Source organism: Melopsittacus undulatus, chromosome 1 (assembly GCF_012275295.1).
Source record: "Melopsittacus undulatus isolate bMelUnd1 chromosome 1, bMelUnd1.mat.Z, whole genome shotgun sequence".
Taxonomy (NCBI): Eukaryota; Metazoa; Chordata; class Aves; order Psittaciformes; family Psittaculidae; genus Melopsittacus; species Melopsittacus undulatus.
Window position 1 is genome coordinate 144,411,473 of NC_047527.1, and position 16,493 is coordinate 144,427,965.

Here is a 16,493-nt window from a genome sequence, read left to right on the forward strand (position 1 = left end):
CTGGAACACTGTGTTTGGTTTTGGTCCCTGTTGTACAGAAAACATGTGGACAGGCTGAAGAGGTTCCAGAAAAGGGCGACAAAGATGATGCAAAGAATGGGAAGCTGTATGAGGAAAGGCTGAGAGAGCTGGTTTGTACAGCCAAGAGAAAAGAAGGCTCAGGAAAGACCTCATCACCATGTTCCAATATTTAAAGGGTGGCTATGAAGAAGATAGAGACTCCCTTTTTACAAGGAGTCCCATGGAAAAGATGAGGGATAATGGGCATAAGTTACTCCTGGGAAGATTCAGACTGGACACAAGGGAAATTTTTCATAGTGAGAACTATCAGCCATTGGAATAAATTTCCCTGGGGAAGTGGTGGATTCCCAAGAACTGAACAACTTCAGATTTGACTGGGCAGGGTGCTGAGCCATCTAGTTTAGGTCATGCTTTGCCAAGAAAGGCTGGACCAGATGATCCTTGAGGTTCCTTGCAACCTGGTATTATGTGATTCTGTGATAAATTACTGTTTATCTTGATGTGCTTATCTTTCACTTCTGATATATAAATATTTTTTTAGGCACCTTGTGCCTTCTCTTGTTGCTCTGTATCAAAGATTTGGCCATCAGTCAACTGAAGGCTTTTTTAGAACAGCTGTGAGCTGCATTATTCTATATAAGCTGCCTTATTTTATGAAACTTTAGTTGGCATATTCCCCCAAATATGAAGAAAAAAAGAAAATTAGGTACTAACAAAGAGATAGTGGAGATCTTAGTTTAGAATAGTATTTCAAAATTTCCAGCTGCAAATTTATCTTTAAACCACTTGGAATATTCTGAAAACCAGGATGGTTTATACAGCTGGTCCAGTCCTTTCTCTGTTCTTGTCTGAAATGACGATACAGGATTGCTGGTGGAAAGCTGTGGCATTTGCTTTGTAAATGCTTGCCCTAAAGGCTTGTGTTTCCTTGAAGCCAATACAAAGTAGCTTGTACAGCTTGTTCTTTCATACTTGCATCATATCCAGCTCATTTTTCTTGCTCACAAAAAGGTAAAGACAACAAAGGTACGCTTTCAAATGTAGAAGGTAGATTTGACTGCAGGGTCAGGGCAGGAATAGGAAGAGTTAAATGTGACTGTGCTGAGTAAGCAAGCAGTCCTTCAGTGGACAGCTGGAGTTCGTGTTCCTGGTGGTTTCAAATGCTTGCTATGCAGATTAAATAATGCTTTGGCAATGACAATTATTAGGAGGCACTTGGAGATTTGACTGAGGGTTATTTGGTCTTCTGGCTCAGTTTGACTGAGAAACTGATCTACATGTTGCAGCAGAACAAACCAGCTCACACAGAAAAGATTTTGAGATCTAGGTTGTGGCAGGTATTGGAATACATGCTTTTTAGTGCATGATGTAGAGTACAGATTCTGGGAGTGGAATAGGGACTTAGGAGGGTGCAACTTGATTTTGTTCTTTCCAGGTTCTCTTTCACATAAATCTAAAGCTTTATATGAGATTAGGCAGCTATGTTGCTCTCTCTCCATCTGAAATCAGAATCACAGAATGGTTTGGGTTGGAAGGGACTTTAAAGCTCATCCAGTTCTAACCCCCTACTACTCCCTGGTCCAGTAGACCAGGTTGCGCCAAACTCCGTCTGACCTGGCCTTGAACACTTCCAGGGATGGGGCAACTGCAGCTTCTCTGGGCACCCTGTGCCAGTGCCTCAGCACCCTCGTAGAGAAGAATTTTTAACAAATGCCTGATCTCAGTTTCCCCTCCATCAGTTAAAACCATTCCCCTTGTCCTGTCCCTACAGGCCGTTGTAAAAAGTCCCTCTCCAGATTTCTTGTTGAATGATTTATGATCATTCTAATTGAATGACTTTAATAATTCAAAAAACTCTCAGTTTTATTAAATTAAGTTTTAAAGTCTTGTCTCTCTTCTGGAATTTATTTCCTAAAATAAAAATACTTTAACTGGACTTGAGGGACTACAATAAATTCTCTATTAGTAGAGTCGTCTTAAATATTGACTGTAGTCTCTGGAGGTGAACTCTGCTAGAGGGTAGTTCAGAGCAAGAGTGTAACCCTTTTCTTTGTCTCACCTTCAGAGACCATTACTGTAAAATCTCTTCTTTCTGTATTCATCAGGGATTCTCTTTTTAGCATTAAGTATTTTCCATTGTATAAACTTGATAAGCCACTAAGTAAGTTCTTTTTTAAAACAGGACCTCATAGCAGCCTTCCAGTATCTGAAGGGGAGCTATAGGGATGCTGGTGAGGGACTCCTCATTAGGGACTGTAGTGATAGGGCAAGGGGTAATGGGTTAAATCGTCAACAGGGGAAGTTTAGATTGGATATAAGGAGGAAGTTCTTTACTGTAAGGGTGGTGAGGCACTGGAATGGGTTGCCCAGGGAGGTTGTGAATGCTCCATCCCTGGCGGGGTTCAAAGCCAGGTTGGACAGAGCCTTGGGTGAGATGGTTTAGTGTGAGGTGTCCCTGCCCATGGCAGGGGGATTGGAACTAGATGATCTTAAGGTCCTTTACAACCCTAAACATTCAATGATTCTATAAGAAAGGAGCTTATATTTGGGTTTAAGGATGTGTAATTGCAAATCTATGCTTTTGTATGCTGAATGCAAATGTGAGAACATGGGGTACTGGGGGAAGTATGAACTTCATCTGGGATTTTTATATCTGTAATAAGTTCTACATATTTATATACATATATACAAATATGTGTGTGTGGGTGAGATCTGTGCATCAGTCAGAAAATTTACTGAATGTAATTTTGCATTCTTTAAACATTTTGGGTTTCTATTCATAGTTAGTTTGAAAACATCTGCACTGGCTTGCTCCAGTGACCTGTGTAGCTTACTAAAATTATGTTCAGCCTTTACTTTTTGCCTGGATAATGAGATCTTTCAGTTTTAGGAATAGCTGTTTATCACTTAACTCTTACAGTTAGATGGCTACCTCTTCTTCCAGGCATTTTGTATGTCCATAGTTCTTAGAGCAAACCATTTCCATTGACATCAGATTTTGTTCTCATACTAGCTTGGCCAATTCAGAATTCAGAACAGAAGAGGAATTGGGTGTGTATTTTCTTTTTTATCTATTGTGACCTGTGAAAAGTAATTAAACACTCCTTAGAACCTCTGATTTTAAATAGCAAGCCACCAAATAATAACTTTTATTTTGAAACCAAGCTGTTATGATGTGTGAAAAGGACTTAAAACTCTGTATTGCTAACATACTACCAGATAAATGCATGACTTGTTGCCTGAATATAGTGTTTGAGGGGTGAGTGTTTGTCCTTGCCAGGAGGGTATTGCAAAGCATTTTATAGTTGTTCTATGTACAGAATGCTTAATTTTCACATGTTTCCTGTTTATGAAAACATTTGTGTGAGCAGACGTGTTGAGATGTCTTTTCTTTGTCAGTCCTTGAGGCCAGCACATAATTTCTCACTTACTTCAATGTGCTTTTCACTAATCAATTAAAGTTGTTTTGATTTTTTTTTTAATTGAACAAGATTCTGTTTTTGAAGTGGCCCCACACATTTAAATGGTTTTAGGGCTACAGTTTGTTCCAATGAGATAATATTGTATGCCTAGTCAGAGCCCTGCAGAGCATTTTTGGGTGGATCTGCTGTATTTTATTTGCTAGGGTTTAATTCTTTCTTCTGTAAGCTTGTTTTGAGGCTACATTGACAAAGTCAATGTGTTGGCTGTAGTATTGTGATGTTTCCTGTGACATGGAGTGTCGAAGTTGAGTTCCCCCTCAGCTTTGCACAGTGTGGATCTAATGCATTCATAAAAGTATCAGGTAATTAAAATAATTTGTGATCTAATGGAGAAATCAGTATGGCTAGTGGATAGTATTTTGCTGCATATTATTTACTAAATATTGGGGTAACAAAGAGCTTTAACTTCAGTTTGAAGCAATTGTTGTTCTTTTGCACTGTTCACTACAAGTCATTCATGGATTTTATACAAACAGCAATGGTCCAACTGGAGGAACTGTGAAAGATTACTCCAGTGAGTAATGTTTTCTAGTTGTGAGCTGTAATCAACAAACCCAGTGTTTAGACTGTCACGTCTACCAAACAGACTGTCTGTATATAGAGAAGATTATTGCGGGTGGATAATTAAAAGGAATTTAGGAGATCTAGGAAGTTTTATCTTGCAGTGGATGTATATATATATATTTGTTATGATACTGTCCTCACAGCTAAGAGTAATACAGAAATATTACCTTAAAAGTGCCAGCCAAACTAGGCATCTTGTCTGTGACAAGTATCTCCTGTTTGCTCCTGTAAAACAAATTTCTGCTGGAGATAACTGACAAGGGAAAGGAAAGCATAAGAATAGCATTTAAAATTGCTACCTCTTTGAGGAGAGACCCTTAAATCTGATTCTTAAGGGTTCTGATGGTTTCTATTAGTTTTAATAGTAGCAGTCAAACATGTTGCTCCTTCCATGTTGGCTTCTCCCCTCTGTGTTGGTCACTGGTTCCACAAGAGAAAACCAGACTTGGCTCTTTGATCACTAAAGGTCATTACATTGTACAGGCCTGGTACATTAACTGTATCCAATTTCAGCCTTAAATTATGAAGTTACTGTAATTGATGGGCAGTAATCCCTGGTAGGGGAATAGGATTGATATATGGTACTGTAACCTCTTCAGTTGATTCTGTAAGACCTCCTCAACTGTAAGATTTTGTGATGGTTATTTAAAAGAACACGATGAGTCAAAGTAGAGAAAAGGAAGAGAACATCCTTCTGCCTACAGCTGTTAATCTATGTTAATTCTCTAGCTAAATAAAACTGTATTTAGTTTTCTCTGTTCTGCATTTCATTGCTTCTAACTCATGGCAAACAGATTGTGTGTACTTGCTAAAGGGCCAGCCTTGCCCTCTGTTGTAAACAGTATTTTATTTTGAAGTTAGCTCTGTTTAGATGTGCAATAAAATAAGTAAGGGGGGAAAAAAGACATATGTCAACCATAGTGTCATGATTTTAGTAGCACTTGTGGTATTGAAGATCTCCTTATGGCAGTGTGGAGATGTAACACAGACAACATGGCTCTGTTGAGCAGCAGGTGAAGGCCAGTAAAGATACCATAGAGTCTCTGAAATGACATCTGAATCCCACTTCAGCTGACCCACCAAATTGCAAAAGGAATTCCGTCTAAAGTGAGTGAAACATAGTAGGGCCAGGAATCTATCTAGAATAAAGATCAAACACATCATCAACCCTCACAGCATAAATCCAGCTGTTTACTCTTAAAATGTGCAGGAATAAATAGAATACAATAGCATTCATTGTACTATCTGATAACTCTGAACAAAAGCTGATGGAGAATGCTGGTTAGGTTTTTTTTGTGCTAAAATAATATGTGTTTCTGTTGTACTTGTTTTTGATTAAATTGCTTACTATTGTCTTCCTGGTTTAGGTTATGGTCAGACTGGTCCAATGGTTCAGAGAGGTGGATATGACTCCATTGCAGCTGCTGTTTCTGGTCTCATGCATATCACAGGACATGAGGTATGGTGCTCAACTTACACATTGTATAGAATCTTTGTGCCATATACTAAAACTTGATGCTGCTTGGAGGAAGTTAATGTATGCTAACACATCTGTTATGCCCTTCAAAGTCCAACAAGAGGTCTTATCTCTGGGAATCGAAGAAAATTGTAGTGCTTACGTCCAGCTGGCTCACTCCAGGCTTGTAAAGCCAATGCTTCAGAAACAAAAAAGGGAAGAAAAATTGTATCAGAAGTATCCAGAGAAGAAATTGTCAATTTATGTTAGTCTGTTAGTGGCCATTTGTTGTCACTTCAAGAGCTGTAATAAACACATTGTTGACACCTGGATGCTGGAACTGTGTATATGTGGGTGGGAAGTCTCATCCATGCTTTGATACTGATATTTCCTCTTTAAAGAGGGGATTGTGAAGCCACCCAGATAACTGTGACAAACTGTCTTTTCACCCATCCTGCCTGAAAATAAGTGGAGAGATGCCATTAGTGGTTCTGGAAAAGTCTTATTTGTTGTTCTTCCCACTGATATCCAAGATCTTTGGTAGCTGCAGTAGTGCAGGAAGCATTACAGAGCTGTTTTAGTATCTGGATTCCAGGCATACATAAAATGTGTGTCTTCACCTCAGAAAAATGCTGGTCAAATAGGCGTTTACTTAAGCTGTCTCGAATCACCTACAGACACAGGGAATGTGGTCTCCAAATGTCTGTCTCAAGTGAGGTAGTGTTACAAGTCTGTTCCATGCATCATAAACATTATCTAGTCTTCTGTGGTGGTGCTCCTGATACTCTGGAAGCAGTAGTGCAGATCTTTAGAGTATGATGCTTGCCTGTCCTAGATAAACAAAGAGTTCCTCAAGTTTCTGTACTTAGTGTCAGATATTAATGTTTAACCAGGTTGTTGAAAGCTAACCATGTGTGCTCTGGATGTAACTTTACTGCAGGATCAATACTCTGCCAATAGATTTGTTTTCTGCTGAGAACCATGACAAACATCATAACTCTGTGCTTGTGGCAGTTATTGTTATCTGAATCATCCTTTCTATTAAAAAAAACCCCACCAAAATAACAAAGAAAATCCAAGCATTGTTTGACTGAGTAAGCTGAAACATCTTCTGCCTCGTGTCCTAAGACCCTAAAACTGTCTGCCTCTTGCTGCCATGGTAATGTTACATACTCATAGGATGTCACATCTCAGAACATGAGAAGATGGCAAACTGAGTGCAGGCATTACAGGTACTTCAAATGTATAAAGCAATGGCTGATCACAGTAATTGTAAAGTTAGTAATATTTACTTTCTGACCTTGGTGTCTGTAGTGTGAAGGCTAGTACTTCCAGTACAATGCCAGAAACTTCAGGCACACCTCAAAATATGCCAAACAAAATTAAGTGAAAGTGTAAACTGTGAGAAAGGGGTAAATGTTATTAGTACCAGTTGAATAAAAGGAAGTATGCTGAAAAAAAATTAAAACATGACCCTTGCAAAGCTTTACAGTGGTATGGCAATGACAGAAAATACAAGTGTTACACTGAATAACTGCATTTAAGTTCTATTATGAGAGTAATAGTCCTCAGTGGCCATTATGAAGATGAATTTTATTAAAAGGTTGTGTTAACATCTACAGTGGAAATCCAGATGTTTGCATCACCTCACCAGGACTTGAGGCAATGTAATCATAGGAATCATTTAATCATTGTTAGTAACAGTTCTGTGTATTCACTGGGGGCTTTTAATAATTCATTCAAACTTAGTCATTCTTTTGTATGATTAAAATAAATATACTAAGATTTGCTTCTCTTTTTTCCTCTTTATTTGAAGTTGGTCATACAGTATTTCATCAGTTTCTCCAAATCATTTTCTGATGTACAAAGGGACAGTTCTGTTTCAAAGGCCAAGTGATTTAAAGTTCTGTGACTCCAAAGAAGCAAATGTGCCTTCTGTTACTGTAGTGAAAATATACTTGAGTGGCTTCAAAAATCACACTGTGTGCTTGTTTGAAAGTTATTTTAAAACAATTATTAATAGCAAAATATTCTGTTTTCTACTTTTATGTTCATGTGACTGGGTTATGTTTAAAATTCCATAAAAGTAGCTCTAAGAAAAGCAGAAAACCTTGTTTTGGCATGTGGAAGAGTGGCTAGAGAAGAAAAAATAATCTTACTTTTTCATGCTATTTTTCTTTACTAAACCTTGAATTATTTGCTGATTAGATAACATGGAGTTAGTATACTAAAAGTAACATGATTTGAAGCAAATCAAACTGAGAGATTGAGCTTGTTCAGCTAGGAGAAGTACCTAAAGGGTATCTACCAGAAATCTGGAGAGGGACTTTTTACAAGGGCATGTAGGGATAAGAGAAGGGGGAATGGCTTTAAACTGACAGAGGGGAGACTGAGATTAGGTAGTAGGAAGAAATTCTTTAGTATGAGGGTGCTGAGGCACTGGCACAGGGTGCCCAGAGAAGCTGTGGCTGCCCCATCCCCGGCAGTGTTCAAGGCCAGGTTGGATGGGGCTTGGAGCAACCTGGTCTAGTGGAAGGTGTCCCTGCCCATGGCAGGGGTTTGGAACTGGATGAGCTTTAAGGTCCCTTCCAACCCAAACCAGGTTGGGATTCTTTGATATCTTAGTAGATTTTTTTTTCCTCTAAAATAAAATTGCAAATACCAATTTTATGAACTGGGGGAAAAAAGTTATAAGAAATGGTGGTTTTGTACTGTATTGCGATAGCTATAGATAACCAGCATAACTTCAGTGTAACGGTGCTCTGTGGAATCTTCCCTTCAGTAAAGAAGACATTGAGTGTGCTTGAAGGATACTTAGAGGTATCAGCTGATGCAGTAAAAAACTTGTAATGAATTTGACCAGCAACAACAAAACACCTAAATACATCAATGAGGTGCTTAGTTTTGAGGTGTGTTAATACATATTTACAGCTCTTCACAAAGCATTTTAACAATAGGATACTGAAATTATGTCCCATATTTGACACTTTAAAACTCGGTAGAACTAATAGGAATGTATTTTCCATCTCAGCTTAGAGAAATTTGATATTGTAAATTTCAGTTTGTTCCAACCATCTAGCTACTGATTTAGTGTCTTGGGAAGTAGTTTACTGTTTCAGGTCACGTAGCTTTATTGGGTGCTGAGGCCACTCTTCCAGTCAATGATGTCTTAATATTAAACCACAAAATCAATATATTAACACCACAGGATTTTGAGCAAAACTTAAACCTTCATTAAGGCTGTCACATATGTAACATTCATTTTCTTCAGTAGTTTATTTCATGTAACACTATAATTTTTGAAGTGGTAAAGAGACCACAGTGGAATGGGGTAGAATTTTCTGACTAAAATGTGTGTATTTTATCCAAAATATCTTCTTTGTTAAAGGGATAAAATTAGTGTAATACAAACATGGAATGCACGAAAGATACACCATAACATCACATTTGGCACACAGTGTAAATCTCTTTTAAGGGAAACAAGGTTATGTGCTTTATACATCTGATTTTTAAGTTCTGAGTGAAGATTCCTGCATAAAGAAATTCTGAATAGCTTGCTTTTTATATCTTTTTTTGCTAGGAAATAGTTGCTACTGAAATGACAATGCTGATTACTTTGAAATGCTTCCGAGTAAAGTTCTGAACCTTCAAATCAAGCTACCACTTCTGCAATATTGCAGAATAGGCACAAACAACTGCATTTGTGCTAGTGTGGTTTTTTGCTGACTTTACAAAAACAGAGACATGCAGTGCACAGTAGAATGCTATCTTTAAACCATGTTTTCCTGTGTAGAAACCTGCATAGAACTCAAGCGCTTACCCATGTCCTTGATTACCTCTGTGCGTAACTTGAAGTTCCAAAGTGTTTATTGAACATTTGCATTCGTGGGAGATCTGTTTTGTGTAAATCTGTACCACAAACCCATTTTGACTGAAAGTGGTTGTTTCAGGCCACATTCAATGTTCCTTTACATAAATTAAAACATGCTAAAAAGACGAAGTTTACACTGATGACACTTTTATTGTTTTGGATGACATAATTTATAGATATTTCCTGGTTAAAAACTGCATTCCAATTTTATATTTGATGAACTGAAAGCTTTTTCTTAATATATTCAGATACATCAGTGCCAGATGAATATCCCTTTGAAAATTTCTATGACTCATTGAGGCAATAGCTTGTAATTAATTAAATAAAACCCAATTTGGATACAAATCCCCTTCCATTTCCAAGTGGATTATTACAGGCAGTTTTTGATAGAGTATCTCTATAGTGGTGCATTCTTGCTTGCTAAAGAAACATCTTTGTTTTACTGAACATGAGACAGCAAGACATGAATGGGATCTACAATACCAGAGGGGCCATTCTTTAGCTTAAAACCAAACCAACTGCAACAAAAGAGCACACATGGCATATAGCTCATTACTGTTGAAAAAATATAGCCATTGCTGGTTCGTATTAGCTTCAGCAGCTATTTCCCATCTGTAAGGACTACTGGAGTTAGAATGGTTTTATTAAGGATGTCATTTCAGAACAATTTTCATTTTTAATGGATAATTTTTATATTACTGGTGTAATTTTGGGAAGAAAAATTATGTCAGTGGGTAAAAAAAAACAAACTGAACAAAAATACTTGGGAAAGGAAGCTTCCAAGATGTGGAAGTTGTGGCTATCTCTGGGCCAGAATGTGCTGACAAATTGTAAGGAATTTGGCAAATAGCAAAAATTAGGAATAAAAGTGTAAGCTGGTGGTAAGCTTGAGCAATAGCAAAACACAGAGTTGGGGACAAGAGGGTCTGCTCTACTGGAGGGAATCTTCATCTTTTCAAAGAACAAAGTGCCTGTCCTGGTGCTGTCCCTGGTTAGGGTTCAACCCAGCCATTGAGTCTGGATGGCAGCTTTGATTGCTTAAAGCACTTTCTCCCTCACTAGGGCTACATCTTGTCCTTCTACCAGAACATGAATGCCACTTTTGGCTGGCAGGGACAGTAGCAGTATTTGTTACTTAAACAATGAATAAAAGCTACTGTATAGATGCTTAGTTTGCTCAGGGAACTCGGATAACATTAACTACACAAAAGTAATGCGATGCTGTGAAAAGTGCTGTCTAAAGGAAGGTTATTTCTATGTCTGTGTAGATTTATCCTTCATATAAAGCAGCTTCATATCCCTTGTGCTGCAGGATAGAGATTAAAACCAGAATGAATCCATTTCACAGTACTTAGAGTTGTGCATCCTGTCACAGGCTGGTTTATGGCACAGGTGGACATTAGAGGATGATAAAAGAGTGACAAATGTCAGCTGCTCCTGCATCTTGGTAGAAAGACCAAGGAAGGGTAGAAATTGTATGGACTGCTGTGGAATTACAGGTTGCAGTGTGTGAACATAACTCTCTTGCAAGCTTAATGTATGATTCTATATAGCAGTTTAGACATGACTAATTAAAGTCAGAATCTGAGCATCTGAGCTCAGACTTTTCTGAGTGGGAAGTGGGAGAACATCTTAGAAGAAGCACTTTTCCTATGCAGAAGCCTAATTTGACTGAAATTAGTTCTTTTTGCTGTTGATTACAGAAGGGCTATATTTTGTGCCATTTAATTAGCCAAGTTCTAAAATACATGATGTAAAATGAAGATTTGTCCCTTGGTGCCAGAAAAAGGGATGACCTGCTGAAAAAAGGTATTTGAACCAACAACTTTCCAGTGATTATTGGTCAGGAGGTCAAGAATTTGTGTTCATTTGTGTATGTAATATGTGTATGTGCAAACAAAACAAAGCTGGTTTTGTTTTTCCACTAGGGGCCTGGAGTCTGTATACTGGAAAATACAAACCTGACATTTGGCTGGGGGGGAAGGGGGTGGCAGAAGAGGAGGGAGAAAAAGAGAGAGAAGAGCAAAGCAATATGGTTCTTCCTTTCAAACACACATGAAACGGGTCAGCATACTGTGGAAATCTCTTAGATCTTTGGCCTCTAGATATAATGAAGTTCAGTTTTCACTGGATTCTCTTGTATTTAACAGTATCTCTTTCCTTTTTGCGTTGGTGAGTAGGAGCATTATGATATTAGGGCAAAAAATAGCGTAATAAATCATTCACAACTTGCAGTCTGCAGCATCACAAGGTTTTAAGTATTGTGTAGATGCTTTAAGAATATCTGTTTTTTAGTGGTAGTTTTTGTACTTCAGTTCACTAAAAGATACTCTCATTTCTTTCAGTTTGGAATGCCAAAACATGTAAGCACTTTTTTCACATGAGTCTGGTGTTAAATGTACTATATCAGTCATAATTTGCTTCTGTTTTCACCCTCCCCCCTTTTTTTTGTTGTTTATTAATTGTCTTTCTTTGTTTTGTGGTATTTTCTTCCTTTCTTTAGGATGGTGAGCCAGTTAGAGCAGGAGTAGCCATGACAGATCTTGCTACTGGGTTGTATACATATGGAGCAATTATGGCTGGTTTACTTCAGAGGTATAAGACAGGGAAAGGACTTCACATTGACTGCAATCTCTTGTCATCTCAGGTATGGGTTTTAAGCATTGTTTTTAGTTGTGTAGATGTTTGAACCTAATAATACTATTTTGACATAAATTAATGCAGATTAGTTAGTACAACTGATGACAGTAATGCCATTAGTGACAGTTTCCTTATTCTGCCACTCTAGTAAGTTACCATTTGATTATAGTTACTACTACATTACCTTTGGTTTTTCGTTTTTACAAAGGACCCCTATGTTCTTTGAAAATATGGATTAATCAAAGTTCATAGCATCCCTGAGATTGTAAGTAACAACTGTAATAGACAATTTGAGATAGACAAGCATAAATGGTGAAACCACTGTAGGAAGTGAGACCATGGCACTGGCTAATAATACTGCCAGAGTGACTGAATGACTTGTGCAAAATCACCCTGAGAAATCCGTTATCATCCAAGTGTCAAAGTGATATAATCCAGGAGGTCTGCCTTTTGGCTCTGGCAGTTCAAGTATAAATTAAGCTTGAAGATGCAGTGTTTTCTCTAGGCATGTTAAAGACAAATCTCATCAAAATTGTAAAGACACTTGGTTTGATCACGGAAGGTATACCATATACCACAGATAATGAGAACTTTAAATTATCCTTGAGCATTTAAGCACCATTGGTGCAAGGATTTATAATTAAAAAAAAAGAAAGTGATGTTTATGTGAGCTGTGTATGATTGGATGATACATTATCTGGCTTATGTTGATACCTGCTCGTAGCAGCTGTGTATATCATGCGTAGGAATTTTTGGTTCCATTTTAAAATATGCATTAAAACTGTATGCAGTACTCAAAGGTATTACAGTGCTCCAGTATTTTATTCTTTATTCAATTGTATTTTTCTTTATGTTGTACCTGTGAGTTCATTTGGGAGAAAAAGTGTGTGATATGTGAGTACATGTTGATAGAGTGCCTATTGTGCAAGAAGCTGGCTCTGATGTGAGCAGGAGATTGGACAAGATGACCTCCAAAGGTTCCTTCCGTGTATGTCATTGTATGATAAGAATGATTCAGACTGAAGATTGAGGTTGCTCTTGTTTTAATACCTACTGCTCTTTAAATACCTGAAATGAGACTGGGGAAGGAGGGGAAGTCCTTGTTTAAATCAACAAAGATTTTTTACTTTGTGTCAGAAATGTTTGCAAGGACTGAACTCTTCATCATACTTAAGTGTATTTGTAAATTCTGTGTCTAGATTTGAAAAATGTAATAAGCAGTTTGGAAAACTATTTTAGATGTATGTTAAGCTGGTACTGAATGTCATGTATATATATGGAAATTTGGTGTTGTTTTTTTTTGTTTGTTTAAGGTATCATAGTGTTTTATATTATGGCTGCTCCTTCCTAATCTTTTTAAGTTCTGATTTTACTAAAGGGACTTCCAATAATTTGTTAATTTCCAGAGTAATTCTGTTATTTCTGATTCCTTGTTTCACTGCTTTTTTTGCTTATTTTTTAGTGGAACCTTCTTGCTTTTTATTTTATATTTATCAAATGCTGAAAATAGGAAGAGTTTAAGTTAGGTGGTGTTGGATCTCTTATTTCACCTTACTTTGTCACGATCCTTTTCCTTGGTTAGGATAGATCTGGCTAGGCACAGAAGTGTTCTTCCATCTGAATTTCTACATCATTATCTTTTAGGGCTCTCATTGACATAGAAAAGGAAGAGAATAAATGTTAGTGAATGAAGCAGACAGGTGATTTGACTTCTATATGCTTACCTGAAGCAGCACTAAATTGTGAAGGGACAGTTTAGTGATTTCTTTTGTTCTTTGTAAACATTGAGTCATTTAATATTTGTTACCAAATTATGCTTACCTAAAAATTATTAAGAAGCAATTCCATGCGTGCACATTCTTATTGCAAAATAAGGTTATATTTATTTCAGTGTTGACTAAATAAATAAGCTGGTATTTTGGAATAGAGTGCAGGTATAAGCTTTCATTCAGAAATCAGCTATTTTGTTTTAGATAACCCTATTGCTTCAGTCCAAATTAACTTTAGGTTGTTGGCCCAACACGGTAATGAGAACATTTATTAAATCAGAAAGAAATATTTACAGATGAGGTGCTCAGGTACCAAAAATAAATCCATGTGATCAATCCCATTTAAGAAATGTGTTAAAATGATAGAAGAAAATAACTGAGAGCTGAATTTCTCTGAGAACATTTAGCTTTCCTGGTTTGTTTTCTTTCTTTTTGTAAAACTGGCTGTGACTTGTAAGTCTTTAAGGGTGAGTGTACTATCTAAATCTAAAAATTAATGTAAGGAGAAGATTGCTCTTGCAGTAGTTCTGGTGGTGACATTTTAAAGGAAAGGTAGATGATTACTGTGATAGGATCAGGCTCCTGAAAGGTCTGTGCTTTCAAAGGGATTATGGTTTTACATACCAAGCTGAGATATCTAAAGCTAGCTCTTCCTCGTGTGATGAATGTTTAAAAAGAATTGCTGTTTGAAGTCTCTCACGGGTGCTGCCAATGCATTAAGGACCCTGAAGTAGTAGACTTTTAGTTTGTTAGGTTCTTATTGCATCTGATTAATGGTGGGATCTGAGGTCAAATGCATCATGGTAACTTTTCCTTCAGTGTGAGTTTCACTGGAATGTAATAATTTTTAATGAGAAAGCAATCTCTTTTTTTTCTGCTTGTAAAACAAAAGCACTACTGAAGAAACGTCCTTCTTATAGAAGTGTTACAACAGCAGCCACCTGGGTGAAACTTCTGTCAGTATTTCATGTGCTGAGCTAATATAGCAATATGCTTGACCTTTTGTCCATCCCTTTATCTAAACTGAGAAGTGTGACATACGTCTTCATTGGGCAGTGTTGATCATAGAATCACTTTGTTTCAAAAAGGAAACTCAGGGTTTAAAACACTTAAATCCCTGAAAACTGCTTGTTTTATTTTACAGCACAGCATTCCCATCTACGTCTGTGCTGTCATTTTTCTACATGCCATGTAGAACTGCAACAGGATTTGAAATTTATTCTCTTTCAGGGCTGGAAGATGGGTTTGGTATTAATTGCCCACACAGCTGTGCTAATGACAAAGAGCATTGAACTGAATTCTACTGCCTACAAAAATGATCTGAAGTTTTTTAAAGAAATAGCCCACTGACTGACAAGTTTGTGTAGTATTGAACTGGTCCGTGCAGAACCAAATGATAAGTGAAATCCTGTGCTCTAAAGAAATGTTATTTGTATATTGGCTTAAAAAGACAGCTTTCTTTCAAATTCTGTATATCACTTTTGCCCTATAGCTTTATAGTAGCTCATTACCAAGGAGGCTTTTTTCCCCACAGCAAAATAGAATTCTAGGGTTTTACTGACAAGAGAGATACGGTGACCGCTAGGATGTGGTTTTGCAGTGAATACTAACTTTCTATATCTCTCATCTATAAACTTTTAACCCATGTCATACAATTCCTTTGAAATTTTTGACTTGTAGATGATTTACAGTTGCCAGCTCCAGACCTTTCAGCATCTAAATAGTGTCCTTTAGATGATGCTAGTAAATAAGAAGGAAGTGGGTTTTGGATTTGGTTCCAATTATGCAATTGTGCCTTTTCTTCTGTTGTGGCTTAAAAAAAATCTCTTGGAAGTTTTAATATCCTTCCTGTATTTAATTACAACCAGGCTCCGACAAATACTGTAATAAGTTGGTTTCTCTGGGATTGAAAATCTGCGAGAAGTATTTTACATTTTACATTTCTGTAATTTTGGAGTGTATTTTTTTTTGCCCAGATTCCACAGACAGGATAATGTGGTTAATATTGTCTGTATGATATGATTGTTCATCAGACATTTCTCTGCTTCTGATTAATATGCTTTAGTTTGTATTTGCCATAGTGAGCGCTTCAACTTCTCAGAAATTCTAAGTGACCCTAGAAAAACCAAGCAAAGTGGTATAAATCATTTTCTGTATTCCATCTGTGTGCTTTAGTTTGGCAGTTAATTTTCTGAGATGATGGTGAGGTTTAGAAACTATTAGGTTTTATTTCTACACCACTTTTCCCCAAGATGATTGTCTTCCAGGCTTATCCATTTAAGGTGCTTTTAGTACTTTGTCTTCAGGGCTTTTATAACATATCTTTTAGACTGGTAACACTTACAAACTGCCTGTAGGGTATAAATGTCATCACAGGGTTCCTGAGCACCAAGTTGTATGAGAAATACTGATCTTGGAACTAAAATACTGTTCAAGTGTCTTGACTGCATCTTGTTTGCTTCTCTGCTTGCTTAACTGAGAGTTGCGAGTACACTGACTACAGAAAGAAAATCTGCTTTATTTGGATGTCATTGCTGCTGGTGATTTTGGAGGCCAGCTAGGAGGACTCTTACACAGTTGTTTTGGGTATGGTTTGAATAAGTGTTTCCTTTTTACAAGCTTATAAAGAATCATCTTTGCAAAACACTGTGTTCTTAATCTCTGTTATGATAAATAATATTGTATGCACT

The 16,493-nt window shown here is 37.2% G+C and overlaps 1 protein-coding gene across 2 annotated transcripts in view; it reads left to right on the forward strand.

The window, feature by feature from the left end:
• Positions 1 to 16,493, forward strand: part of SUGCT (succinyl-CoA:glutarate-CoA transferase) — a 309,704-nt gene that overhangs the window by 33,984 nt on the left and 259,227 nt on the right. For both annotated transcript variants that reach the window (XM_005146978.4, XM_031047163.2), the window contains 2 exons: positions 5,435 to 5,526; positions 11,898 to 12,041. In XM_005146978.4, coding sequence (XP_005147035.3) covers positions 5,435 to 5,526; positions 11,898 to 12,041 — 236 coding nt within the window. The remainder of the gene's footprint in view (positions 1 to 5,434; positions 5,527 to 11,897; positions 12,042 to 16,493) is intronic.